We start from the raw sequence: 27933 nt of genomic DNA, 5'->3' as shown, positions 1-27933 counted from the left end.
CCTTTTTCCCTTAAACTACCCCCGATAATACCGACTAATAACGCCTCTTTATACTAAATAGCTACGCCTCCTACTCGACTAAAAAGTTTTTATTAACGTATATCGAGAATAAAGTTTAGCTCCTTTTTTTCGGCTTACACGTCGCACCTCTTATAACCTTTAAATTTAAAAGTGTTTAATATACTTAAAAAGAAATACCACTAAAAGGTTATACTGTACTATTTAAAGCTTAATAATATAAAAATAAATAAAAAAAAGTTTCTAAAGTACTACGCGGCGGCTAAAACTTTTACCTTTAAGCTACATATTATCGCCGGCGAATAAAAAGCAGCTAGTATTTTCCCTCGTAATATTAATAAACCCTTAAACTTTCGGCTCCGAAAGTTCGAGGCCTCGTAAACGGTAGGACCGGCTAAAAAACCAATACCGAATCCGGAGGCCGAATATACGGCACTTTTATTAGTTATTTTAATTAGCTCCCGGCAGATTAAAAATTTAGCCGAGAAATTAAAGAATAATAATATGCGATTCGATAGCGCAATACGAAGGGTACGGTTTTAAAAGCTTTAAAAGAGCCTAGACTCTTTAAACGGCTAGGTCGGCTAGCTTTAATACGAGAAGGCTTAGTTAAAAACTAATTTAAAAAAAAAGAGAAAAAAAAAAGAAAAGGCTCATCCCCGACCTTAACCGGAAGTATATATTAATAATAAAGGTAAAAAAAGTAAAGAGGGAGGATATAAGTGGCTCGTATACGCCGGCGCGTGTAACTCCGCCGATATTATTATAAGAAACACTAGAATTAAGTTTTAATGCGAAAAGTAAGGCCTTTAGTTTAATTAAAATAAAATAACGTTATTTCTATATTTTTACTATTTTTCGTTGTTTTTCTATAAACTAATCTACTATATTATTACTTGTGGTGTTTTTATTTTTCGCCGATGACCGTTAGGGGGTGTGAGCGTAGGGGGGTGCATCGACTTACTGCAGAATTTCTAGCGGTGGCTCAGGCTCGCTCGGGGTGGTTTGAACACACAAGCGGGGAGTTAACAGCTATAGTTTCTCAGTTGTATAATTAGTGATCAGCACCCACTCCATGTATAATAATATAGCGTAACAGTTCGTTCTAACTGCCATATGTTTACGGTCTGCTTATCCTTTCCCCGGGGGTGTAGACTTTCTTGAGCTTTTACAGGGTTCATAGATTCATAACGAGTGTGGTAGACTCAAGATACAGTGACCAAACTTAAGGACCACATCTTTGGTACCTCTCCAAGCAACTGAACCCCCCCTGAATTGTAATGCCTCATCCACCTGGTACACGCGAAGAGACTGCGGCACCAATGTAACACTTCTTCCAAGTCTGGCCTAGCCTGGACCAAACACTCCAGCAGCACCCCCGGGACCATCACCGAGAGCGGCGGCGGCATCACAAGTTGCGGATGCCGAGCCCACAATGGAATCGATGACGTCTCCACACTGAGAGTAGGAGACCTGTCCATCTTTAATGAACTTGGTGCTGATGCCGACTTTAAACGTGGATGTCCCAGCCATGACGCGGGGATCGAAGAACCTGCCGTCGGCCTGTTGTTTTCGTCCGTATCAGCCACACACACATACACACACACAACCCTCTTCCAACGAAGAGGAAAAGAAAGGGGGGATACTAGACTTACTGTACAGATCCTCCACTTGAGCCGCTTCGCGAGGAAGGGCTTCACATCTTCCGGCTCGAGGCTGGGGAGGACGCGCTGGGCTCGGAAGTCGATCAGCATCGAAGTGATAGGGATCGTCGTCTCCACAACCGTCGCAGCCGCCGCGTGGCCGCCGCAGTTGCCGCAGATCTGGGCGGGCGCGGTGAAGATGTGGTGGACGCCCACCAGAGTGGGCGCCTGGAACGCGTCGTGGGCCGTGTCGGGGGCGGCGCCGTGTGCTTCGGCGGAAATGAAGAAGAGGACGGTAAACGTGTCGTTGAGAAATTGTCTGCCCGAAGCAGTTAGTAAGTAAGTAACCAGGACGTCTCTCGACCGATTGAGACACGCATCTATATATAGATGCATCGCATACCTCGTCACCATGTTGTCTATGTACCACTCTCGCGAGTTGTGTTTCGGGTGGAATACGGCAAAGTGTTTCCCAGGGGCCGGTTTGTCTTCATGTGATAGCAGCTTATCTCCAGGTGCTTGGCCACTGAGGATGGGCGGTTCATCAATCAAAGGTTCAAAGAACTGCGTTTTTCTACAGCTATCGGCTCCACTGTGGTATGAAGAGAACAAGAGTCAGCCTTGAACCTCAAAGGTGGTTAAAGAACAGGAGACTCGCTGTTGGCCGGCGCCTTGACTTCACAGTTACGGCGGCGGTCAGGGTCGTAGATGGACCAGCTGTACATGTCCTTCAACCTATCTCGGATCTCATCTTTGGTTCCCTAGATGTCGTCGAACGTGTATCCGAGAGTCTCGTGGTCCCTCAACATGTCTGCCTTCCACATGGTTTCGGCGGCTATGCCTGGTGACTGGCGGAACGGGAAGAGAGCGAGTTCACGATCATCGGCCTTTTTGAGCCAGCTGTGCTCTTCGCCTCGGTGGATAGCCTGCCAGATAGAGGCAAGCCTCTCCACTTGACTAGACAACTTCATTAGTAGGAGGACAACTTAGAGGATGTTACAAAAGCGCTCGATAGATAATTACCCATGGTGCATCCACTACGTAGGCAGTCAGTCATCATGCAGATTAGCCGAGCGGGACCCGGATAGGTAGTATGGGTGCCAGTGACGGGCAGTACTCACAAAGACGGGGTCGAATGCCGCCGTGCTCACTTTCGACATATGCCCTCCGCCGCCACCAACGAGGATTTCTTCGTTGTCTCCCCGTTTGGTCTTGGGGTTTCCCCCAATAAGGCCGTGGTAGAGGTTGTGCAAAGATTTGAGGGACCCTGATGCCTTCAACTCCATGTAGTAGCCTGCGTCCGTGTGGCTCGTGTAGCCTTCCTTGGGAGTCGAGTTGGGTGCGAACAGGTCCCAGTCATTGTAAGCCTCACTCAGCAGAAAGGCCAGGGCAAGGCGGTTGGAATCTATGCGCAGAGTGTTGAGTACCTGATTGAGCAGCTTCGCGGATTCCATTTCAGGACTAGGCTTCTTGTCCTTCCCTGCTAATGGGTAGCGGTGAGTCCTATCCCTGGCGTACAGGAGCTATGATGATCAGAACTCTGCTTCTGTAAAGGAATTCTTTGCGTACCTCATCCAGGATGTAAGCTTTGGAGCCGACCCAGTCCTTCTCGGGTACGAAGTCCTTCTCGAAATCCCAATGATGAAGAGGATTTCCCATTGCCGTCCATTTGTCGTCCGGAGCGGTGCGCACATTGATCTTTTCCACCGTGAAAGCAATGGGGCAAGAGTAGTCGTAGGTGAAGGACGTCATTCCGTTCTCGATGATGCCGGGAAAGTTGACCCGGGGGCCCCTTGGACGGTAGTAGTCCCAGTACGGCAGTCTGAACTCGAGGGCAGCCTGATGGTATTTTTCCCTGTTTTCCGTCGTCTTCCACTGCTTGGCAAGTTCCACCATGGTGATGAAGAGGATTTGCTGTAGGTACCGAGTCAGAAGATGATGCAATCTGATTGGGTGGAATGATCTGAATCATACCTCGAGTAGACCCAGGTACGGCCGATGCCAGACTGGGAACGTGGACCTGCCGTGGTGGCAATACCCGCTACCCGCATCGTCGCCTTTGTCCATGTTCACCTTACCGGACACCCCATCCCATCGTTTCATGGGTATGCCATGAATCCCTTTGTCCATATCAAACACAAGTCTTGGTTGGATAAAGGGGTATAATTACCGGAGATCCCTGCATATCGCAGTACATGGGGCTGAAAGTCAGGCTTCTGCATCTTGTCAAGAGCCAGGATGAAGAGATTGAAAGTGTCAGGCTGGTCCCAAATCATGATATCAATGTCAAGGCGAGGCTTGACGCCCGAAATGTCTTTCAGGCCCTTGACAATGCCGGCATTGGTTGCATCCTTGAGCGCTGGAATTGGATCCATCGTGACGTAGAGACTGGCAGGAAACAGGCGAAAGGACTTGGAGCCTGGTAGTGATTGGTATAGATGGATGTCCGGGTTGCGGTCCAGACGGATTCGGTGGCTGTAAGTTGAAGATCAAGGATTGGTATACAGAATGTCTGTCGCATTAACACGAGCAGCAAAAGGCAGCACAGGTGAGAGTATGGGGTCGAATAGTAAGAGTAATAAAGTGCTGACTTCTGGAAGAAGGTCTGATAAAAGAGGACTGCCGTATAGCTCTCTATATATACAAAAGGCTTCTTCTGAGTTACAGAATTAGAAGACTTGCAGGACCAGGATGGAGATCTGCAGGAATGCGGGACGAAATGTCGCATGAATTTTGGGGTATGTCACCAGAAGCTGCTTATAGACCTCGAAGGCTTCGAATCAACTCGCCACGAAAACTCTCAGATCCCTAGCTGGATGACATGACATCATCCAGTGCCTCTATCAATGTTACATGCCAGTGCTTATGAAAGGTAGCTGTGCTGAAAGACCGTCGTTCAAGCACTAACAGTCTCACCTCACTGTGACCTAAGTGACTTGCTGCGTATCATGAAGCTGCAGATTCGCCCGACGAGACCGAGAATGGCCGTGAAAGGAATAATTGGTGCAATCCATCGCCATAAACGACGATATGCGTGGACGATTGGGGCCTGGGAATAGATGCCTGTCACATTGCTCGCGACATTGGGCAGATCCACGGGCTGGTGGCCAGCATGAGCCGTCGTAACTAACCCCAGGATGATGCCTGAGCTTGCGACGCCGCATACGGCACCGGTTTAACGAGTGCAATATAACATGCTGGTTTCTGTAGCTTGAACGTGTCGCTCCGTCAGCAAAAAAAACCGAGATCAGAAGCGCCGTCAACACACTGCCGAAGCCGGCTCCCATGGCGGCCAAGATGGCCACCGTGGCCCAAGGTCTCGTGACCAGATCGCTCAGCGTAAAACCGCAGGGGGCAACAAGATAGAGCATAAACACAATCGGTTTCACGGCTTTGTAACCCCCAAAGGTCTTGATGACAATACCCGTCGCTAGCGAACCGACGGATGCGCCTACATGATCGCCAAGCATTTGTACACCAATTTCGGATGCACGGAAACCCCTGACCTGAAATAAGAAGGTTATGCATGGAACCTGCCACGAAGACGTCTGCCAGACAGACCATCGAGATGCTGCGGTCTTTGAGAAAGCACAGGGGCATGATTGGGTTGGGTGCTAACGGTGCGCTCTCCACGTAAACAAAGCAAATAGCGAGGAGTGATGCAACCAGTAGTCCCGACGTCAAGACGACACTGCCTTGCTCAGTCAGGGCAATGCCCACAGTCAGGCATGCAACAGCTCCAGTGACAGTCGCGGCGCCCAGGAGATCAAGCTTGGCCGCCCACCACACCACACCACCCAGACCAATTCCTGCAGCCCATATAATGTTCCCAATACCCGACCACACGGTCCTTTGCCGGAGCGGTACGAGATCCGTGGTGACCAATTGACTGCCGTTGGTAGCAGGTCACCGACAGCCGTCACGTCACGGATGAGACCAAGGTGGCTGCTTACCCGCTCCTCCGCCGAGGCCCGCAATGATCCTTCCCGCAAGAAGCACCCAGGCCCGTGGTGCAATCCCGCAGGCAACGTTGCCCAGACCGAACATGGCCAGTGCAACGAAGAAACCACAACTGCGGCCGTACATTTCCGACAACTTCCCGCATGGTGGTTGAACGACGGCAGAGACGATGAGGTAGGACGAGCCAAACCAGGAGGCCAGGGATAGTGCGGAGAAAGCGTCCGCCATGGTAGCGGAGAGGGTCGACACCAGGGTCACGTCTGGCATTGCATCAGTGATACATTAGCCGTCTGGACACAGGTCTCTGCGTCTCTCCTTACCCATAGCAAGACACAGGCGGACGCCGTGCAATTGTCGATCCAGGTGCTACTCCTCTTCGCGGGAGGAATTTCTGTTTCCATAGAGGTGCGTTTCGGGCGGAAGAGGTGCTTGCTCCTAGTTGTCGGCTTTCACGCTGGACGACATGATGCGAAAGTTGGATGGTGGCACTGTATATAACAAACATAAAACCAAACCCACGGACTTGAACTTGGAATCTTGCCCCGGGCATGAAGAATCGAACTGTATGCGCTATATATAGAGTTGACAATATCAACAACGACGCACTGAAGAGATACGTCAGATGCTGTTTGATTGGTGGCGACGAGATGGACAACTCACCCACGTCATCCATTGGTGGACAGCAGTGCGCACACAAATTACATTAAAAGTACCTCATCATTTCAGGTCATGCCTGTACTACCAACTTCACCCAATACATGTATGACACAACATGGAACCATTCCAGGATTGACCGCTAGTCGGCTTCCTAGAACCTCTCTTGCGATAACGGGCCGGGTCGGCAGCTGGCAGCTGCGACGTCATGGTAGGAACGAACCACACAGGCCTCGACATCAGACATCTCGGGCACTTGCACATAGGTACAACATGTAACATGTAATTACGCAAGGGCCCAACTGAGTACGCAAGGGAAGTGGCTAATAGACCTGGGCACCTGCACCGACCTCGGCAATGCCGCCGCAAACCTGCAGTAAAAGGAAGCCGTTACGCAGCTCGTCGGCTCCGACTGTACTCAGCTCGTTTCCCTGCGGGGTTTCATCTCGGCCTCGCAGGATCTCATGGCTCTCTTCTATACCGCAGGGAGCGTTATGGGTAAGTAACCCCGACATCAAGGTGCAGATGAGGCGCTCCAAAGACTGGGCATCACCCCCGTGACCCTGGGGCCCAAGGAGGGCCTCTCGCTGACCAACGGTACGGCGCCGTCGGCCGCCGTCGCGAGCCTCGCCGGATATGACGCCAACAACTTATGTATGATCGGCCAGCTTCTCACGGCCATGACGGCCGAAGGGCTGGGTGCCAACGCCCGGCCCCATGGCGGACAGATGGAGGCGGCCCACAACACCCGCGACTTTTTGAAGGGGTCGCAGCTGACCACGGGCCTCGGGGCACGGGCGACCCAAGAAGATCATCGGCTCCCGGTTGTCCGTCATCTACGCGGCCGTTAGGGATGGCCGTCTGGATGACTACACCCTGAACGATACGGAGAAGGAACCGCGCAATGCCCAGTCGAGAAGGGGGCTAAAACTGGGAGGTGCGACTGCGTGTTCTCGACTACAATGGTAATGATAATAAACAAAACTATTCGATGACGGTTTCTCGATGAGTCTAGCCCCGACGGAGGTTGAGGCTCTGTGGTGATTACAAAGGCATTGTGGTATCAGAGTAGAACAAGGAGCCTTCGTGTGTTCGCTCGATCACAATATCCATTGGAAAAGGTGGACAGTAGTCTTTCTTCGGCATTGTTTGTGAGCCCGTCACTGCTATATAAGCGTTCCCACGTTATGTAGAATTGAGCAATCCCATACCAAGCTAGTTCTCCATCTCCTTGTTGAACAAAGACCTTCCATTCAGTTACCAACCCCTGCAGCCCAAGCCCCATCAACTATCCGCCATCATGGAAGGTCAAGTTCGGTCCAAGGACCAAGGAAAATGCCCCACGCCCGAGCGTGTGGAAAAGGAAGGCCGCCAGTACTTAGACGCGCAGCGAAATCTGGAGGAGAACCGACAGGGGACCTCCAGCCGCGAGATCGGGACGAAGATTAAGAAGCGGCCAAATGTCGGTCCTATTACCATCCCTGGCAACCGAGAGGGCATTTGGGACGACGATGGCAAGGGCAGCAAATTCGACTGGATCTCGCAGAACGATGAGGTCGAGAAGGCTATCGAGTCGCCCTCAGGGGCTCGGTTCTATCGCCATGACGATTAGGTAAGTAACTAGGTAAGGACGTGATTGCAATAAGTATCTACCATGGCGAAGGGGAATGATTGAAGCAGTAGAATCTATAGGGGGGGCATCCTTATGAGTAAAACAGTCAATGAACAAGCGTGTGCTGTCACCAAGCCATATATGTTTATGTGTGCAGATTCAAAACCCATAGTGAAAAGGCTAAACACAATGATATATTCAAGAACGCAGATCCCTCACGTCGCTGGAATGGGTATTGTAGAGCCCCCGAAGCCAAGTACCACTCATTATCCTGACCACATAGAACGCCATGACCCTGAAAACCGCGAAACGCCATACCACCTGCTTACCACCCCATATCTGAGCCTTCATCAAATCGAGCCTCAGATATATGACTACCCAGCCTTGACCCTGCCGCCCGAGAACGCGATATGGTCCCCCCTCCCCAGACTCCCCAACCAAGCCTCCAAATCCGCCGCCAGTCCCGCCGCCACCCCGTCGTCGACGAGTCCCGCCTGCCAGTTGACGGCGATGGTCAGCCCCTTCCCTTGGACCGCGACGGGGCTGACAATCAACCCCGCACCGTACGGGGTCCCGCTCTGCGTAAACATGGCGCGCTCGATCGTCCACTTCTCCTTTCCCCCCTGGCTCTCCATTCCTTCCTCTTCCTCTTGCTCCCCTTCTCTCCTGATGGCACCGACCTCCACAGCAGAGTCCTGCGCTCTTCCTCCTTCCTTCTCGGGGACGACGGAGCTGGTACTGCTACTACAACAATCCTTCAACACCATCTCCGTGTGCTGTTGCTGCAGCGACGCCTTGGGCTTCACCGTATCCTGGCCACTGCCGTCAATGACCCCCAAGTTGCTCACTTCCAGCGCCACGTCCCGCGGCCGATCCGCCGCCATCTCCTCTGCCAAGCGCCCGCGTAAATCGGAGATGTACCCCATCAGCGCCGTCAGGTCGTTGCGGGTGCCCTTGGCCAGCTTCTGCTCGAGCTGGCGGCGGACGCGGGCCGCCTGCTCCCAGAGGGCGTCTTCGAGGCGGCGCTCGGCGTTGTAGGCGGTGGTGTTGGTGTTGTCGCGGCCCACGACCTTGCCGGCGAGGTCGTAGAGGGTGGACAGGCGGCGGCCGTGGTACTTGTGGAAACAGTACGTTACCGAATTGACCATGGTCCGGTGGGGGCCCGGCACGTTTTGGGAGGAGGAGGTGGCGTCGGGGCGCCGCATGTAGCGGCGCATTGACACCGGGGTTCCCAAGACGAGTGGAAGCGGGTGCGAGGTCGAATTTTTCTTCTTCTGTTTGGCGGTAGTGTCATGCGACGTCGTCCGCGTCCGCATGGTGAGCGAAGTCACCGCCATGCCCTGAAGAAGACCCGTGAGCGTGGTGTCGTGGCTGCGACAGGCGTCGAGCACGTGGCGCAGCGCCGCGGCGTCCAGATGAACGAGCCGGAGCGCGGTCCGCACGGGGACGGGACGCTGAGGCGCCCAGGGCAGGGGCTGCAGGGGCTGCGACCGCATCCAGGCGGGGGCCATCTGCTTGAGGGCGCTGGAGAGGACCCAGGGCACCGAGGCGGAGAGGTCGACGAGGGATTCGTGCGCGGGCGTGAAGGCCGACGCGGTCATGGATGGTAATGTCAGTACACCCTCTGGGCTTAGGCAGCTGGTCAGGTCGTCGGGCGTCGGCGACGAGGAGGAGGAGGAGAGGAGGTTGAGCTTCTCGAGTAGGGTCTGGTGGAAGATCTTGGCGCTCTCGCCGTCGCCGTTGGCGTGGTTGATCCCGAAGAAGGCCTCGACGTGGTCCAGGTGCGGCGAGCGCAGCACCACCATCTTCCAGCCGGGGCGCGTCTCGAGGTCCGGGTAGGGCGTGTCGTGCTGGACCTTGATGACATCTTCCAGGGCGGCGTCCATGCTGTTGCTGTTACTGGCACTCGACCCGAAGTCATCGACGTCGACAGTCTGCCACTGGATGTGGTTGTGCAGGTCGATCCGGTCGAGGCGCACCCAGACAGGCGCCTTGGTGCTCTCACCGGCCAAGCCGACCTGCAGCAGCGGGTGGTCGAGCACCGCGAGCGCGACGGCGCGCTCAAAGTGCTCCCGCAGCGCCTCCTCGGACTGGGCACCGCCACCTCTGAGGGCCGCCGGGATTGCGAACCGGCACGTCACGCCGCACCCGTAGTAGATGCCGAGAGAGTGCATGGCGCTCTTGAATTGCTCCCTGTTGAAAGGAAGTAAGTGCCCAATGGTCAGCGAAAAAGCCCGTCATCATCAATCAACCCCGTTCTTAGTAGAGCGAAAGGAGCACACGGGAATAATTACAATGCGCCTAGGGGCCGTAGAACGTCCTCGGGTCTGGCGGCGGCGAGAATCGTCCCCTCGTCGTCGCCCTCGCGGCGGCGGAAACACGACATGGCGGATTGCTGTTCACCACTTAGATGGAGATTGAATCGCAACCGTTCTTTTCAACGGTCTTGGCTCCTGTCAACGTCTGAGCGGAAGCAGACGATTGGGCTTGGACAAGGCTAGGTTTATAGAATAAGATGATGCGGGAGATCTGGGGTTTTTACGAAAGGTATCCTTGCGACGTGCCCGCCTGTCTTAATCAAGATTGGCCTACACATCCGTGAAAGGAGTCTCCTGGGTTGATCGGCCCCGTCGGATCCCGTGGATCCAATGTGGAGGGGTGTGGACAGGAGGCTCTTGGCGGGACTGGGATAAAAAGCAACCAATAACATGTTGCTTGTTATGCGCCTCTCCCGTGCACCCGTCTCGTCGGGATCGTCAGGGTCGTTGTCAAATGATATTGAGATGGGCGAAAAGGAAAAGGTGACAGAGACATTCGGAAGCCCGCCCAGCACCAATCCAATAGCGAAACGCCCATCCCGAAATGAGAGCCCGAGACACAATGTGAAGTATACCTTCAATTGTAATTTCATCCATGTATGTTTGTATGGGGTATCCAATCTATTCTATATGCAATGTACGGTTGCAAGTCTTCTTTCTTGTGACTGCTTCCTTTTTCTCTCTTTTTTTGTTCCCCTCTAAATCCAGCGCTTTTGAGTTCGTTCGTCATCTAGTCATTCATGATACCACAGAAGAAATTCGTTCCAAATCAGAAACCCCCAAACCCCAAAACCAAAACCCAAACACCTGTCATTCACATGCATCGTTGATGTAGCACATACTCATGAAATCGTGCCGTAACTGTAGCTCTTGCTGAGGCCAGACTTACCAGGGCGTGCTCGTTTCGCAGGACCGTGGTAGCGAATCGCCTTGCGAACTGGAAACGTGCGTACCGGGGCAATAGGCGGCGGCGCGACCTGTCTAGGCCCGAGTAAGGGTGTTCGCTGATCTTCAACGTCGTCGTCTCCCGTGTAGTTGCAGCGGTCCTTGCCCTTGGCCAGACGCCCGGGTCCTGTCACACAGCCGTATAGTATGTAAATCAGGGCGGATAGCCCGAGCGCACCCATTGCAATGTAAGACATGGGGATTCCACCCAGTCCAAATATAGTGTCGATGACCGCAACAGCCGAGAGAAACATTGTAACCGCTGCCAGGGTCCGATACGTCGCTTGGGCTTTTTCGATCGACCTTGTCCGTTCCTCAACCGCCATGCAGCTCAGGAAGAAGATGAGAATCAATGCGGGGTGATAGATGAGATACCATATCCCCGTCAACCGCACAATCTCTGTTGGCAGCATCGCGTTGACCAGAGGCAGGGCGAAAAGGAGGGCGATGTATAACACCGTGGCAAATGCCAGTGTTGGCAGCGCTACCGGAAACCACGGCGTACCGAAGTAGATTTGCCCCTCCAGCCCCGTGAAGAGGTAGCTGTAGGAACTCACGTCCACATCTTCGGCATGGTCCGCGTGATCGGTTTCCTCCAATCGTACTGATGTCGGCTCGACGGCACTCTCGGTTTCGCCTTCATTTATGTTAGCCTATGACGAACCAAATAGTCGAGAGTTTACTAACCTGCCAATTGCATAGATGGCGTGACCAATGACTGTGTCTCACCACTTTCCACGTTGCCACCCTGCTCCTGCGCTCGCTTGTTCGACCGGATCCGGCTCCACCACGAGGACCGAGGAGGGGGTAGGCTTCTGCAGCTTGGGCTCAGGTACTGTCGCTAATGTCGGTTTACGTGTGAAGAGCAAATCTGCCAGAGCTTTTAAGGGAGCAGCAAAGAAGACCAGCGCAATGAATTGAGTCAACGACCACTCTATCCCAATTGAACCGTCGATGGCACGAATCGAAAAGTAACGGACAACGACCCAAGCAAGAAGAGCTCCACTGCAGAGTAGCTACGGTGTGTTAGTCGGCTGCCAACGAATACAGTGAACATAGTCTGAAGCTTACCTCGGTCAAGATGGAATTCAGCAAATCCGTATACACGCGTAGCACGAGCCAGAACGCCAGATAGGGCCGAACAGCAAGGAGCAAGTAGCGATGCTCACAGCGCACGCACTCAATCCAATGCCCACTGAGAGGCTTCCGCATGTCTCCCCCGGTACTGCGTACACCAGTTGTATAGCGTACTGCCCGGCCTTTCGTAGAGCCGTAGGAGAAGGGACGAGATCGAGACAAGGCACAGGAGTGCGAGCACGTAGGCTCCGGCAAGTGCTGACGAGCGATCACCTCGACTCACGTCCAGACCTTCGCCCAGCTTGGGAAAGTAGCACAGTGCCCTTGTCGTGAGCAGTTGTGATTGGTGCTCAGGAGCCGCCATGGTGACAGTCCTCATCCGCGCTGTCGGGACCATGGAAACCATGAGGGCCAAAAGCAGAGCAATGACCAGGCACAACCTCCATCGCCGCTTTCCGGGTTGTGCGGAGTAGTGGGTGCGCAAGTACGAGTGAGCAACGAGGTTCGTGATCAACGAGAACCAGACCAGTCCGACAATGTTCCACCAGGTGTAGGCTGATAACCCGGAAGAGAGCAACACGAAACCGTAGATGAGCATCGCGATGCCCATTCCCAGCTGAGTATCAGCCATCGTTAATATGCACTGCATCACCAATCAGTTTCCGAGTCCAACACAAAAAGGTTACCGTTTAGCACCAACCTGGTCCAAAGCGGCCTCCAGACCACTTTTTTCCTGCGAGGTCCGTACCCACGTGCACTTGATGCCGATTTGGCGGAGCACGTATCGGAACCTCCATAGGAACACGGCGTCGATGGGATTTGGTCGTTTGGTGGCGGTCCATTGCTGCTGAAATTCGGGCGTCGCCAAAATCTCATGCTTGGGGCTGTAGAAGAATAGGTATTGGATGAACAACCCCACGACTGCCAGACTACTCGAGCCGACAAAAGCGATCAATACACCCAAGCCCACGACATCTGGGGCCGGGATGACGGGCAAGGATTTGTTGCATGCCCACATCCTGAGAGGGACGACCGAGTTTCCCGGCTTCGCTTCAGCTACCGCGATAGGGCCGTTATCGTCGTCGAAACAGCCGAGCTTTCCTTTCCTTCGGGCTCCCCTGCTGCTGGCTGGGCCTATGGGAAAAAGAGAGAAACGAGTAAACAGTAGCTGGAAATTTCACAGAATACCGCCAGCGTCCAGCGCAGGTAGGTAAAAGAAAAAAGGACGCAATGCAACGATCGACTCCATCGCCCTGGAGATGAGGAATCATTCATCGTAAAAGCTTGGGCCCGGGTTGGGAACGTGTCAAGCGGTGAGGTATCGAAGATTTGGGACTCGTCGTTGATCGCAGGCCGGGGTTCTAAGTGGACGCCGGCGCGTCCGGCCCATCCAGTCGTCTCCATTCTGCGCATGTACTGGCCGGGCTGGGTCGATCTATTGGGTTGACACTTTATCCGTCCAAACGTCAGTTAGCCAGACAGCCGCTAGAGTCGCTCTCCCCAGTGACCCATCCCCTCCTTCGGCCAGCCGCCCCAGCCCTTTGCTTTGCTGCCCAATCCACACATGATTGTGGTGATTGCTGGTGTTTCGTGCGGGACCCAATCGTGTGTGCATTGCATGATTGGGACGCCCAGAACTGGAGTTCTTGCATTACTGGAGTTCTTGCATTACTGGAGTTGATGCGCGCCCCCGGCGCTTGACGGATTGCCAGATTGCCAGCTAAGAGGGGGGGGAGGGGAGGGAAAAGAAAGGAACCAGTGCTTCTGCAAGCGCACGGATTTGAAGCAACGATTCCCCACCCGAGCGACTAAAGGCACTAAAGAGGACCCTCAAGTTCAGAAGCCCTGTTCTTCCGAGTTGACCCTTCCACCTGGCAGGCACCAGGCGGGCTGGAGGCTGGTATCGAAGTATTCGCGATAACCACTTGACTTTACCGAGCTATACCAGAGAAACGGGAGGCTCGAAAGAAAAGGTACTTCAAAATAACGTGCATACTCTTCTTCAAGAGACAGGTATTGGTTTATCTTTCTATTATTCTAAAACCCTGTTCGACGTCGCGCTGTCGTATTGTTCCTTCCCAGCACTAGTTAGGTTACAGCATTCCTCCTTGTAGTAGTTTACCCAATGCCTTGGTGCCTTCCCGGCCTCCAACCTTTTGAAGTGGGCTCCCTCGAACTGTCCGCTTGACCACCAACCTTGCCCAACCTTGCCCTTTCCCAGTTTCCGTCGCTAGCCTCAGCTGCGCCAGCCTCCAGACAGCGACACTTGAGAGTCAACGACAAGTACATTTCTCGGCCAAACCCACTTGCTTCATTCCCTTTCCGCAATGCATCTCCCATCTTCAACCCATTTCGCCTTCTGTTCCGCACTAGCTCATAGATCTATATCCGACCCTATTGCTTCCGTGGTACCGGCTATGCCGTCTTTGGATGAGGCGAGAAGAGCGATGGCCCGCTCCAAACGCTGCGCCATTTCCTTGATCCGCCCGTCGCTAAGAATAGAGGCATCGTAACAGAACACCAACTGAGCTCCATCGCCCGCGAGCGACGGGAAAACATCCACCAGCAACGCCCAGTCATTGAAGTATTTGTAATCGGACAGCTCTTCGTATACCCCGATCCGCTGTCCGAGTCCATCAACCACTTCGTCGCTGGGTCTCTGGATCACCAACATAGTCTGGAACGAGCAGGCCGCCCGGCAGTGCTCGTCGTAGGCCGCAATCTTGGCAAGGCCGGTTTGCTCGTACGCCATAACCTCCGACTGTTCGATCTGGAGACGATGCAAGAAATTCCCCACTGATTGATCGCGAGATATCTTGACGCGCACCGGGACGTGTGCAATAGTCGGCTCCAGCATGTCCATGACGGACTGCACCGGCGCGCCCCGGCCAGATACTCTCGTGCCAAATGCCACGTCCTCTGTCTCGCCAGAGTAGTGGCCAGCCACCAACGCCCACGCCCCCAAGATGATTGTGGGCAGGGTGATGGAGGGCCACTCTCGATGACTAGGAAGATTGATCCCGATCTTCAACGTGCGGTTGGCCTCAGGAACATGGGGTACGCTCACTTGAGGCGGGAATGCGTCACTGCCCGAGTAGCCCGAGAGATATCTTTGCCAAAACGTCTTGGCTGCTGCCTCGTCGATAGCAGCAATGTGCCGCATGAAGAGCGTGCTCGTCGGTACTGGGAGAAGCTGGTGCCCACTCATCGCTTGGTTCAGAGCGTGATGCAACTTATCGAGCGTGAAGCCATCATAAATGGAGTGATGCATTGTGAAAATTGACCGTCGCCTGCCGCCAGTAGCCGCCGGTGAGCCAATTGCGTAGCGGGTCAGGGCATCCCCATACTTCATGGTCATCTCACGGTCCGCGTTCATATAAACCGAATGATCGTCAAACACGAGCCACAGCGGCGGTGATCGGGTGACTACCTGGTAGACCCCTGAAGAGGTCTGAACAAGGCGAGTGCGCAGCGTACGGTAGTGTTCGTGAAGCTTGGTCCAGATGGCTCGTATCATTTCGACTGATACGTCTCTCGGGAAGGTGTACTGGGTTTGAGTCATCCAGGCGCCTTTCTTTCTAACCGAAGACGCCATGAAACCTGCTTGCAGGGGAGTTGCAGGCAAGATGTCCTCGATCTCAGAGGGGCTGACGTCGCATTGCGTGACTGCGAATCTGATGAGTTCGTCCTTGGGGTACTGCGGACCTATTGTTGAGAATGGCAGGCTTCCGTCGTCCCTTTCAATATTCTGCAAGGCCGCTACTTTCACCAGGGCAAGGAAAGAAGGATTCTGGAATACCTTGGCGACGGTGATGGATATTCCCAGAGCCCTAGCTGCCGCAACGAACTCCATGGCTCGAATCGAGTTACCGCCCTTCAGGAAGAAGTCGTCGGTCAAGGAGAACTCGTCCTCTTCCATACCAAGAGTTTTGATCCAGGCCTTACTCAAAAGCTGCGACACTTGGCCACCTGACCCGTTCATGAGCGCGGGTGTTGTCCCATTTGTAGCAGGAGGCTCAGGGGCCGCAGCAACGCCGTTGCTGGTTGTCTTATGCGCAAATGCGTGCGATGCAATGAGCGTGGCCGGATTGGCGGATAATGGCAGAGATTGCTCCCCGCTGCAGAGGAAGTAAAGATTTTCTTCAAATAAGTTGACCACCCATCTCAGTTCCTTGGCATCAATGACGTGTTCGTCGAAACTCGTCCCGAGTTCGACCCCAGCATCATGCATGTCGCATTTCCAGAGGATGCAGTCGCTGGTGAATCGGTGGATGCCTCCTCCGGTCTCGTCGAAGTCAAACACATCAGTGTACTCGCGCAAATACGACGGCTCGATGACCAGCAGCGACTGGAACTCGCACGCGGACGCGCACTGCGGTGACAGCGTGTGTATCTTCTGCAGACCGTACAGAGAGAAAGGCATCATCTCGGTGCTGGTGTCCTGCATGCGCAGTAAGAACCCTTCCACGGTCAGGCCGAGGTCTACGGCCGTGTTGCGCGGAACCGTGTTGAACGTGGGGCCGATGATGGACTCGACGCCGGGTACGGCAACGGAGCGGCCGTCGAGCGTCTCGAGGAAGTTGACGTTGGAGGCGCCCGTCACTTGCGCGATGGTCAGTGCCAGCGCCCCGCGTAGCACGTTGGCCTTGGTGATGCGCGAGTGGTCCGGCTGCTGGAATGTGATGGATCTCCGGTAGAACCCGGATGGCCGCGGCCTGTAGGTCGGGTAGGGGATCTTGGGGAAGTTCGTGGCAGCCTCGACCCCCTCGTATCGCGATCTCCAGAAATTTCGACACGCGCGTTCGTCCATCGTCTGCAGGTGGTGGATGAACCGTGGGAACGGAACTTCTGGCCCAAAGGTTTCTCCTCGGTAGACTTGGGCCACGGCGTTGAGGAACGACACAATGGAGTGGCCGTCGTAGAGCCCATGGTGGGACTTCCACACGACCACATTGTTTGAGAAACCGAGGGCAGGGTTCAGAGTGGGCTCATCCCTTATGAGTCCGTAGCTGGTTACAGGCTTGCCAAAGTCTACCGAGTCTTGCAACTCCGACTGAACAAATTCCTGGACTGATGGCCCCTCTTTCCAAGCCACGGCGTTCTTCAGCACGACTTGATGCGCACCGGCGTTGGACTGCATGAATCGGGACCGCATGAAAGCCGCATTGTTTGCCACCGTTTCCCAGGCTGCGCAGAACCTGGCCACGTCGGTCGACTCGCGCAGCCGGATGGTGAAGTGGGCGACGTAGCTTCCATCGTTGCCGTCACTTGCTAGAGACAGCGCCCATAGGCCTTCTTGCTGTGGCGTGATGGGGATGACATCGGTAATGTCTGCCAGTGGAACCGTACATTGGGTGCTAGCCTCCTCTAACACGGCACTCCGGCGATCTTCTCGGACCAATGCGAAAGGTTCAATTGCCGCAGCCGATTGATGTTCCACCTTTGGGATGGCGCTACTGGCGACTTCTCGCAGCGTCGGGCTCTTGAAGATGGTCGTGTACGTGACCGAGTAGCCTGCGTCTCGGGCGAACGCGATCAACCGGATGGCCGAAAGGGATGATCCGCCAAGAGCGAAGAAGTTGTCATCGAGTTTGATCTCGGACTGCTCCACATGCAACAAGTCCGCCCACAGCTTCTGGAAACACTGTTCGGCTGGTGTAAGGACCGCTGGGTGCTGTTGTGTGCCGTTTGTGTGAGCAGCCGCCGCAGCGTTTGGTTTCATGAGGGCTTCGATAGTTAGCGACGACCCGAACTCGCGCAGCGCTTTACGATCAAGTTTTCGGGAGGCGTTGTAGGGCAATTCCTCCATGGGGTAAAATATGCGAGGCACCATGAACTCCGGCAGGTCCTTTCTCAATTCCATCTGCAACGAGGGTACCAGCTGTGCCAGCGTCTCCTGTGCGGGTGCTTCTTGGTCTCTAAACCGGATAAACGCGACGAGCGCCTGGTCGCGGTTTTTGCCGGCCGGTACGATTAAGTCGACCGCGACGTCGGCGGTGCCTCCCAAAGTGACGCGCAGCACAGACTCGATCTCCCCCAGGTCGATGCGTTGGCCGCGCAGTTTGACCATGGCATCCTTACGTCCGACATAGGCCATCTCGCCACCAGGAAGGTAGCGTACGAGGTCCCCAGACTTGTATATCCTGTCAGTGCAAGGCGCACCTATGGCTTTACGCCATTGGGGTGGCGACTGTACAAATGCCGCCTCGTTTCTGGCGGCGTCGTTGAGATACCCAACATGCACGGCCGGCCCCTCTATCAAGAGCTCGCCAACGGCCCCGACCGGCATCAGCCTCTCGGCATTATCGGGGTCGACGATCCATAAGTGCGCATTGGTCGCTTTCCCGAAGGAAATAGTCGTGTACGTGGGCTCCGTGTACTCCTTGATGAACCACGTCACGCACTCGGCGGGTCCGTAGACCTGCAACACGCTTCGGACACGCCCAACCCAGGCGTTAATGTCGTCGTCCATGACGGCCTCGCCGCCCATGGCCAGGGTTTGGAGGGAGGGCACGTCGTAGCGGCGGAAGAAGCGGGAGAAGGTCGGCGTGAAAAAGGCCCACTCGCACCGCATCCGGTTCATGGCGCCCTCGACGTCGTTCAATCGCTCTTCCTCGGAGGGGATGCACATGACGCCGCCGTGGAGGAGGGGGGCAGAAGATCTCCGACAGGCTCACGTCGAACGTGTACGCAGCCCACTGGAATACCCGGGTCCCCGGCTGGTTCAGACGCTGGCGCGGTGCGCTCTCGACCAGGCCTGTGGCCACGGTGGAATGGGTGTGTACGATACCCTTGGGTACGCCGGTGCTGCCCGACGTGAAGGCGATCATGCACGTGTCGTCGGGACCGACGGCGCTACAGGAGAAAGAGGTTGCTGCTGCCGTGGGAGACAGTGTATCCTGGGCTCGCGCGTCGAGTGTCAACACCGATACACCTGGGACCCTTTGGAACAGGTGGTCCTGGTGTGGAGAGGCTATGATCAGCGAGGCGTCAACCGATTTGATGATGTACTCGTGGCGGGCCCTGGGATGGGCCGGGTCCAGACAACAGTAGGCGCCGCCGGCTTTCAGCACGCCCAGCATGGCGACCACCATATAGGGCGACTTTTCGAAACAGAGGGGTACCTTCTTTCCCGGGCCTACGGCATAGTTGGTGCTGAGATGAGAAGCTAGTCTGCCCGCGAGTGAATCTAGCTCCCGGTAGCTTAAGGTGCCATCCCAGGAGACAATCGCGGGCTCATCTGGGCGGCTTCTCGCCGTCCGCTCGACTAGCTGGTGCAGACAGGCCCTCTCAGCGATCGTGGGTTCCCGGTTCCAGTCGCCTATTATCTGACAATCTTCATCACCCGCGAGGTCCAGGCTAGCGACGGGGAGCGAAGGTGTCTCGGCCATGGTGCCTACAAGCTTCTTCAGTGTCCTGGCGAATCCGCGCATCTGGAAATCCGAGTAAGTGGATTCATTGTGCCGGAGCGATACTTTGTGTAACTTCTGGGTGCACTGCACGTGAATGAGGAGGCCGTACTACGGGGTGATACGTGGTTAGCTTTTTTGACACGAAGCGAAATTTGGTGAACTGATTTCTAACGAACTTACGCCGATATCGTCATATTGCGCTTCATTGTTCGTTGGTGCAGGTGGGTCGCAATTGAGGACCATGAGGTAAGGTGTACTGGTGGGAGATGTCCCCTTTTCACCATTGACCTGGCTTGTCAAGGAGCCCACGTCCACGTCACCACTTGAAGGTGAGGATGAGTTCTCCAAAGCTTCAGAACATGAGACGTTCTGATACATGTGAGGATCATATGCGATCCTTTTACCAATGCCCCTGCTCTTCTTGGCTTTGGCGTCCCCGTTCTGGATGATCGTTCCGCTCAAGTTGATATCTTCGCGGAAGACAGCATATTCGTCCGTGTCATAGAAGTGATGAAGTACGATAGAAAAGCTGAATTTGAGGGCTTCGATGAAATTGGACACCTGAGCCTGGCTGTCGCCGCCGCCGTCGCCGCCTCTGAAGATAGGGGTAATGGTGGCATAGGTCATTTTGCCTACTACTGCATCGATTTGGACACTGAGTCTTCTTGCGCGCCTGGTACGAATGGTTCTCTCAAGGTCGCGAAGTCGATTCTGCAGATACCTCGCATTTTGCCAACCCTACATGCTTGCTGAAATAATGCCATGGCCGTTAAGGCAACGGAATCGATCACCCGTAACACCCGGGCTACCTCGGCCGCGGTTGGCGAGGGGGTCAGCAGGTAAGCGATGTCGGACACCATCGGATAAGCGCATACGAGTTCCAACCCGTCGGCATATTCGAAATAAAAAGCAACTTCAACGGTCCTGCAGAGTGCCTGCTTGCGGCAGCCACATGCGTGCCGTCCTACATGATGTGTCTCACCGGGGACGGGACGTTGTCAGCCTGTTGACATTCGCATCCTTGTGGCTTACTAAAATCTCACGCTGGATCGCCGTGCCGCATACGGTCATAGCCATACCGGTTGCAGGATCTCTGTTGCGCCTTGACCGCCAGGCGCGCCAAGGCAATCAAGGGGACGACTGCAACGTGAAAGCCCGTGGGCGGAAGTCCAACTGGAACCGCATCCTGTAAGTGTATGCCTATAGTCCTTGTGGTATAGGCCTCGTATGGAGTGAATCTAGAACCCTGCCTTGTGGAAACCAGTGACGCGGTTCAAGACGAACCCTCCGTTGAAGAGACGATGAACGACGGGGGCGCGGGAGGATCCGCCAGTAACGACGGCTCCTCGGCTTCCCGGGGACTTACGCGATTGGGCAACCTTTCTGAATCGAGGACATCAATCGAGTAGGGAGTGGAACAGTGCACCATGATTTTCCAAAGAGGAAGGTGCTGAGCCGAACGCCGTATTCGTAGCTCGCTGCCCCGGTCTCCCGCGACGAAGTATGCACTCTCTTGGGCTAGGGAGTGGATATTATACCCTGTCTTGTCAGAAACTAGCGCTGCGGACTACTCAAGGGTGTTCCAGACTGCAAGGTGATAGGTAAAATACACTGCAGGCGTTGAGACCGCCTGAAGCACACCATTCTACCTTCCGGCGGTGGCCGCACCGGAGGTCTTTTCTCTCCATCCCCCTTTTCAAGTCACACGGTATCCAGGAAGGCTCCCGAAGGGGTCTTTCCAACAGCCAGTTCCACTCGGCCCATTTCTGTTTCCTGTCTTCCTTGCGCTGGGAAAGAAAACATTCCTTCGCAGAAATGGAGAAGCAGATAGAGCAGGCTGGCCTCCAAGGCCCTACCCCTGATATGGAGAAGTCCATTCTTCACCCGTCAACCAAGGATGCGTCTCAAGGGTCAACCAGAGACAGCCCCGAAGAGGCCTTCGCCAGCGATGGCACTGGCAGTGGCGGTAGTGGCCACGACGAGACGGGCGTCCAGCACCTCAACCGCCTGCAGTTCGTTACCCTGAGCCTCGCCATGGCGCTGTCGGTGTTCCTGATGGCGCTCGACGAGTCCATCATCGCGACGGCCATCCCGCGCATCACCGACGGCTTCCACTCGCTCAACGACGTCGGCTGGTACGGGTCCGGCTACATGATGACCATGGCCTGCTTCCAGCTCACGTTCGGCAAGCTGTACAAGCACCTGTCGAGCAAGTGGGTGCTGCTGTCGTCGCTGCTCGTCTTCGAGGTGGGCAGCGCCGTCAGCGGCTCGGCGCCGTCGTCGGACGCGCTCATTGTCGGTCGGGTCGTGGCGGGAATAGGGGCGAGCGGGATTGTTAGCGGTGTTCTCATCATCGTCTCGCAGGTCGTGCCCCTGCGCCAGCGCGCCATCTACACTTCCTCCGTGGGCAGCATTTACGGCGTCGCGGCCATCTGCGGCCCCTTGTTGGGCGGTGTCCTGACCGACAGCCGCCTCACCTGGCGCTGGTGCTTTTACATCAACCTCCCGCTCGGCGCCGCCGTCGCTCTCGCCATCCTGCTCCTGTACCACCCGTCTCCTCGCACCGCGTCGAGAGACAAGGATCAGCTGCTCTCCGTGGCCGACTGGGCCAGGATGCTGGACCCCATCGGCCTGTCGCTATTCACGGGCGCCATCATCTGCCTCTTCTTCGCGCTGCACGTGAGCGGCTTCTCGGGCTGGAGCGCGCCCGCACCCATTGCGCTGCTCGTCGTCTTTGGCATGCTGCTGCTCGCGTTCGCGGGCGTTCAGGTATGGCTCGGGGAGCGCGGGACGTTGCCGCCGCGGATCGCGCGCATGAAGCGGGTCGTCAGCGCGTCCATGTACTGCTTCATGCTCGACAGCGTCTACTATGTAGTCGCCTATTTCCTGCCCATCTGGTTCCAGTCCATTAAGGGCATCACGGCGAGGGACTCGGGCATACGGCTGATTCCCATCATTGCGGCCGCGGTGCTCTTCTCACTGGTTTCGGGCGTCATCGTGTCCAAGACGGGCCACTACGCGCTTATCATCTTCGTGTCGGCCGTCATCTCCGCTACGGGCGCGGGGCTGCTGAGCACCATCGACCCCAACAGCGGTGCGGGGGAGTGGATCGGCTACCAGACCATGGTGGGTATCGGCGTCGGGTTGGGGATGCAGCAGGGGGCCGTCATTGTTCAGATCGGTCTGGACCAGGGCGACATCCCCACTGCCATCGCGGCCGTCACCCTGTTCCAGGCCCTCGGCTCGGCCGTCATGCTGAGCATCACGCAGAACGTCTTCGCGTCGCGCGTGTATGCCCAGCTTCACGAGGTCGACGAGAGGCTCACGCGCGAGATGATTATCAACACGGGCGCGACGGAGATCATCAACCTGGCGCCCCCTGGGCAGCACGACGTCTTCCGGGACGCATTTAGTTCGGCTATATCTCAGTGCTTCTATGTTGCAACGGCGGGCGGGGCCCTGTCTGCCTTGTTCGGGTTCGGGCTGGGGTTCAAGAAGATGCAGCACTGAGGCTGTGTTCACGCTGATGACCGATATGATATCCTATGTAATTGAAACGAATAGACCCCAAAACGCTTCAACTGCCGAAGCGATAGTATGCATCATTACTCCTCAATAGCGAATGACGAAGTACCCCAGACGCCCAGAGTCCCAATGCACTTATGGCAGCTCATAGTCGATGACATATCGGCGGGCAGGGACCGATGCAGGAGGTCTCGGGAACCTGCTGCCTTAGATCTGTAATCGGTCCTCAACCCCAACTCATTACATAACGTAAGGTGGTCAGCGCCAAGTGTTGCAGCATGCATCTCCTCCAAGTCCGCCGGGGAAAATATCCGAGATTCGACTATAGCGCCATCCCTCCCCTGGGGCTGGTCAACGATTGGTTACCCGGCACTCCGAGCTAAGGGTGGGAGGGAACCCGTCTGACTGCATAGCAATCCCCAACCGGTCATCTGCACTCACACCACCCACCTCCAAAAGAAACTGAAACGTATACACCGCATAATCGTGACGAGCGATTGCATAGCGGTGCCAGTGCGTGAGCAATAGAGTAAGCTGACTGCCGACGGCTGGAGTATTCGCAGCGAATACTTGATCCAGTCTGGCCTGGTGTCGCGCCCGCACTACCAAAGAAACGGCAGGAGATCGGCACTTTCGAAACGTCCTGTGCATTGGTCATATGCAACCGCCGCGTATGCCGTATACAGCAGGTCCGTACGAGGATGGTGCAGTGCCGATGGAGCGTCGATGCAACGTCCGCTCGAACTTCAACCCCCGAATGCCCGTGGCAAAATTTGGGGGCCCCTGTGGTGGTTAGTACCGGAGGAGACCTGACCGTCGTTACATACCTACTTACTCACTGCCACCCATACGGTATTACACGCGCAACTTCCAGTGTCTCGCAAACGTACACAAACAAGTACGAAGATACGGACAGGAGCCAATCCGAATAGTACTTCTTCCAAAGATCACGAGATATTGCTCGACACCTCACAGCTCTCGTGAGGGCTGAATAGGACTTCCACTCGACGCAAGAGATCATCCATCCAATCTCAACATGACGGTCGATCTAGAGCCCACGATGGCTGTCATCGGCTGCGGTACGTTCTCGCCGACCCTGCCCATACACTTACTTGTTTGCCTCACCACCGGTCTGGTGTCACCACGAACAGCCACGTCGCTAACACACACACGCACACACATATAGGCAGCCTCGGCAGCGCCATCCTCCAGCGCGTGCTCGAGACGAGCAACGAGCAGCCGCAGAGCGAACAGGGGGACGGCAGCGACTCCGGAAGCGAGGAGCCGCTGCTGCCCACGCGCTTCCTGGCCTGCGTCCGCACGGCCGAGAGCGCCTCGCGTCTCGAGGGTCAGTTTGCTGCGTACAATAACACGAAGGACGACAAGAAGGTCGTCAATATCTGGCGCGCCGACCGCAACGTCGAGGCCGTGCGCCAGGCCAGCGCCGTCATCCTGGGCTGCCAGCCATCGCAGGTCGCCCAAGTCGTGGCAGAGAAAGGCATGACCGACGCGCTGCGGGGGAAGCTGGTGCTAAACATTTGCGCGGGCATCACGGACACGGTGCTTTGGGAAATGATAAGCCGTCAACCTCCTTCTTCCAGCGGTGTTAGTGGTGCCGATGCCGCCGAGAGGAAAAGGGAGGAGTACTACTTCGTCCACGCCATGCCCAACGCCGCCAGTCTCGTGGGCCAGTCGGAGACTATCGTCAACCCCCGGCCGGCTGGCTTCCCGGAGCGGTACAACGTACTGACGGATTGGATCTTGGGGTCCATCGGCCATGTGACCGAGCTGCCCCATAATCTCATGGCCGCCGGCACCATCACGGCGGGCTGCGCCGTCGGTTTCTACGCCCCGGTGCTGCAGGGAGTCGCCGCGGGGGGGCAAGGCCGCGGGCCTCGACGGGGACCTCGCGCTCCGCATGGCGGCGCAGGCAATGAAAGGCGCTGCCGAGATGGTCTTGGCTCAGAACAAGACCCCCGACGACCTGATAAAAGAAGTGGCCACACCGGGAGGCTGTACGGCCAGGGGACTGCAGGTGCTCGCAGGCAAGGAGCGTGCGGGGAACGTGGCCACGGCCTTCGAAATGGCAATGAAGAAGGCTCTGGCGAGGATATTCGAGCTGGAGGCATCCTCCAATGGGAACAGCTCATAGCCATAGCATATCATGTCATAATATCCTCTGGGTGTAGCAAAGACCCCAATAATATCGAAATCATAATTACCTCTGCGTAGCAAACATGAACGCCGGAGTCTCTATTTTTATATGTGGCGATGGCAAACGGGAAATTATCATTCAGTTCGTACTCTGATCAGCAAATTGGGCCAGGGTATGTCGTCTAAGTCTCAGCTATAGTAAGCAAAATGCCAAGCTTGTATAGCACAAATGTTCATATTAAAAGGAATTCGCCACAGAGAAGAAGTTACAAACCGATCAAAAATAGACAAGCTGGTGCAAGCTAGTCAAAGTATCTCCTATTTTCTCTTACCCACCTAGTTTACCTTGCTACTTACTGCTCATCATACTGCTCTCTATCCTGGCTACCAGGCCTGGGTCGTCGCATATGCTCGTTACATGTGCCCACCGACCAGCGTTACCCCTGAAAACCCGTCTTTGGCGGGTAGAGGCAGATGATTACTCCCTATTCAGAGTTCTGAAGGCTTACTTACAAACAGCTATTCTATCTTGAAGGGCCGTCCCTTTCTACTCACCACTGGAGCTTTTTCATTCCTCCCGGGCCCGAACGTAACTACGCATGTACGCTACCAAGTCATCCACGAAATATCTTCCATCTTCACCTCCACCGACCTCCTCTTGATCTGAACCCCGACCCCGACCCTCCGCGTCTCCATCTCCCCAGGCTGCGGCATGAGAACCATCGTCGACGACTGCGGACTGATAATCACCTCATCGCGCGCCGCGGCCACGCGATCTCGCATGACGGGGTCCCACTGCCTGATCAGTCCGTCGTCCGGGATCATGTCATTGTTGTGGTTATCACGGCTATGGCTATGATGGTTCTGCTCCACGTACCGCGCAAAGAGCTGCTGCGGAAACCCAGTCATCTGGATCTGGTGGGTGATGTCAGCATCTTGCAGCGCGAGGCAGCGCTCGAGCGAGGCTTGGCTCGCCAGCGCTGCAGCGGGGGTCTCGGGGACGATGCAACGAGGGATCGGGGGAGGAGCCAGCGGCGTGGAGGGAGCTGAACAGGCATATGGGTTCATAGTCGAACAGGAAGCAGCGGTCGGGGCAGGCGAGACCGGGCATACAGCCGTTTCAGGCGCCAAAATCGAGTCCAAGTCACTGCTGTCACCATCGTCAGTACCGTCCTCTAATACCACACCAGGAAGCGGCGGGAGCAGCGCCACGCAATCCACCGGATTGACGCCTACCCTGCGCGGCACATGGTGCCTCTCAAACACCCCCATCCCCTCCGGCGGCCTTACGACCGGACTCTCCACGTTCCGCGCCAGCTCGAACCCGATCGACCAGACCCCCTCGTCCGGATCGACCCGCGCATACCCCGGCCACGCGAGCGCGGGGTCCGGCCTTCGCCCGGGTCGCGGCCGGCACAGGCCGTACTGCGCGTTGCGGTCCCAGACCCGGGCCAGCTGCCCGAGGTAGAGCGCGATGTGCTGGTACTTGCTGTCGTTCTCGCGGTAGCCCCTGCGCGCCTGCCTGAACCATCCCTGCCGCCGCGCCGCGGCGTCTGCGGCCTCGGCCGAGGGCTTGGACTTGGCTCGGGCCATGGCCGCGGCGTAGTGCGGGCCTCGCTGGGCGACGCTGTGCAGGTCCGTACCGGCCTGGAAGAAGTCCCAGCGGAGCGCGACGAACCACGGCTCCTCGTTGAACTCGGGCAGCGGCGGGAACGGTGGCGGGGCCATCTCGACATCACCGTCGTTATCGGCCGCCGTCGTGGGCTCTTTTCTCTGGTGATAGGCGACATTGTTGGGGCAGTCGCCAGGGTCAAAGGCACCGCACATGGGCGTCCGGACGAGACGGCAGCACTTGCCATGCCAGGCGCACTGGCTCGCGGCGTCCACGACGATGCCGCTACACGGCGCCAGGCACGGGTTCCGCGCGGGCTCGACGTATGGGCTCCGGACCGTACAGTCCGTCGCCGGGTTGAGCATACACAGGGGCCGGGTTTCGTGCCCAACGGAGCAGTGGTGGGTAAAGAGCGTTAGGCACATGATAGAAGATTTCCCGAGTCAAGAAGTGGCAAGATTGGATATATGACCCAATCCGGCCTGCTAGGACGTCGCCAGGCGACCCATTTAAGCGTGTCAATATCACTTCTAGCCTTCACGCGCCATACGCCGGGCCTTTGAAGGCCAGCTGAACAGGGGCTTTGTGATATATTTTGTTAGCTATGGCGGGGACTCGATAGACAATGCCCGAGAAATGCAGCAACCCTTTGGTTTCTTTGTTGTCCAAAACCTGTGAACAAACAAGACACAAAACACAATGCTATTGTCCTATTGTAACTCCCGTCCCTATCCAACCTCTTGGGTTCATGCAGCCAGCCAAACTATAGGAATATCCCACCGGGTAAACAGTAGTAGTAAACCAAAGGATAAACGATTCCCAGAGATGTCTCCCCCTTCATCTAGATACCACTGAAAGGCCCTTGAATGCAAAAAAACACACCCCTTGTGCGTTTACCCTGGGTATCACTGAAATTCTGCCCTCAAACAAACGCCGTTCCCTTGAGTGCTCGTCATTCTGTCTTGCTGCTTCATCTCCTGCTTCATCTGCTCCTTCTTCGTCA

The 27933-nt window shown here is 55.8% G+C and overlaps 10 protein-coding genes across 10 annotated transcripts; 4 read left to right on the top strand and 6 right to left on the bottom strand.

The window, feature by feature from the left end:
* Window positions 1–1365: 1365 nt before the first annotated feature.
* On the bottom strand, window positions 1366–2075 carry PG986_012513 (uncharacterized protein; the record flags this gene model as incomplete). The annotated part of the gene is made up of 3 exons (XM_066848735.1): window positions 1366–1581; window positions 1674–1980; window positions 2065–2075. 3 exons carry the CDS (start codon window positions 2073–2075, stop codon window positions 1366–1368), a joined length of 534 nt encoding a protein of 177 aa, XP_066695431.1.
* A 347-nt stretch (window positions 2076–2422) lies between these two features.
* Window positions 2423–4036, bottom strand: PG986_012512 (Tyrosinase; the record flags this gene model as incomplete). Its single annotated transcript, XM_066848734.1, has 6 exons — window positions 2423–2618; window positions 2685–2698; window positions 2783–3184; window positions 3231–3575; window positions 3636–3718; window positions 3832–4036. 6 exons carry the CDS (start codon window positions 4034–4036, stop codon window positions 2423–2425), a joined length of 1245 nt encoding a protein of 414 aa, XP_066695430.1.
* A 1193-nt stretch (window positions 4037–5229) lies between these two features.
* On the top strand, window positions 5230–5828 carry PG986_012511 (uncharacterized protein; the record flags this gene model as incomplete). Its single annotated transcript, XM_066848733.1, has 2 exons — window positions 5230–5294; window positions 5366–5828. 2 exons carry the CDS (start codon window positions 5230–5232, stop codon window positions 5826–5828), a joined length of 528 nt encoding a protein of 175 aa, XP_066695429.1.
* A 911-nt stretch (window positions 5829–6739) lies between these two features.
* Window positions 6740–7887, top strand: PG986_012510 (uncharacterized protein; the record flags this gene model as incomplete). The annotated part of the gene is made up of 3 exons (XM_066848732.1): window positions 6740–6773; window positions 6801–7102; window positions 7549–7887. 3 exons carry the CDS (start codon window positions 6740–6742, stop codon window positions 7885–7887), a joined length of 675 nt encoding a protein of 224 aa, XP_066695428.1.
* A 374-nt stretch (window positions 7888–8261) lies between these two features.
* Window positions 8262–10273, bottom strand: PG986_012509 (uncharacterized protein; the record flags this gene model as incomplete). The annotated part of the gene is made up of 2 exons (XM_066848731.1): window positions 8262–10080; window positions 10182–10273. The coding sequence occupies 2 exons, from the start codon at window positions 10271–10273 to the stop codon at window positions 8262–8264; spliced, it is 1911 nt and encodes a 636-aa protein (XP_066695427.1).
* A 774-nt stretch (window positions 10274–11047) lies between these two features.
* PG986_012508 (uncharacterized protein) lies at window positions 11048–13245 on the bottom strand (the record flags this gene model as incomplete). Its single annotated transcript, XM_066848730.1, has 3 exons — window positions 11048–11787; window positions 12402–12870; window positions 12928–13245. The coding sequence occupies 3 exons, from the start codon at window positions 13243–13245 to the stop codon at window positions 11048–11050; spliced, it is 1527 nt and encodes a 508-aa protein (XP_066695426.1).
* A 1356-nt stretch (window positions 13246–14601) lies between these two features.
* On the bottom strand, window positions 14602–20266 carry PG986_012507 (uncharacterized protein; the record flags this gene model as incomplete). Its single annotated transcript, XM_066848729.1, has 3 exons — window positions 14602–18840; window positions 18905–19660; window positions 19820–20266. 3 exons carry the CDS (start codon window positions 20264–20266, stop codon window positions 14602–14604), a joined length of 5442 nt encoding a protein of 1813 aa, XP_066695425.1.
* A 1188-nt stretch (window positions 20267–21454) lies between these two features.
* On the top strand, window positions 21455–23149 carry PG986_012506 (DHA14-like major facilitator; the record flags this gene model as incomplete). The annotated part of the gene is made up of 1 exon (XM_066848728.1): window positions 21455–23149. The coding sequence occupies one exon, from the start codon at window positions 21455–21457 to the stop codon at window positions 23147–23149; it is 1695 nt and encodes a 564-aa protein (XP_066695424.1).
* A 1051-nt stretch (window positions 23150–24200) lies between these two features.
* On the top strand, window positions 24201–25316 carry PG986_012505 (pyrroline-5-carboxylate reductase; the record flags this gene model as incomplete). The annotated part of the gene is given in 3 exon segments (XM_066848727.1): window positions 24201–24243; window positions 24351–25018; window positions 25032–25316. The coding sequence occupies 3 exon segments, from the start codon at window positions 24201–24203 to the stop codon at window positions 25314–25316; spliced, it is 996 nt and encodes a 331-aa protein (XP_066695423.1).
* A 608-nt stretch (window positions 25317–25924) lies between these two features.
* Window positions 25925–27355, bottom strand: PG986_012504 (uncharacterized protein; the record flags this gene model as incomplete). Its single annotated transcript, XM_066848726.1, has 1 exon — window positions 25925–27355. One exon carries the CDS (start codon window positions 27353–27355, stop codon window positions 25925–25927), a length of 1431 nt encoding a protein of 476 aa, XP_066695422.1.
* Window positions 27356–27933: the final 578 nt, after the last annotated feature.

Source organism: Apiospora aurea, assembly GCF_038362705.1.
Source record: "Apiospora aurea strain CBS 24483 chromosome Unknown utg000008l_segment0_segment0, whole genome shotgun sequence".
NCBI lineage: Eukaryota > Fungi > Ascomycota > Sordariomycetes > Amphisphaeriales > Apiosporaceae > Apiospora > Apiospora aurea.
Note: the sequence above shows the minus strand (reverse complement) of the source record. Positions and strands in the feature narration are given on the sequence as shown.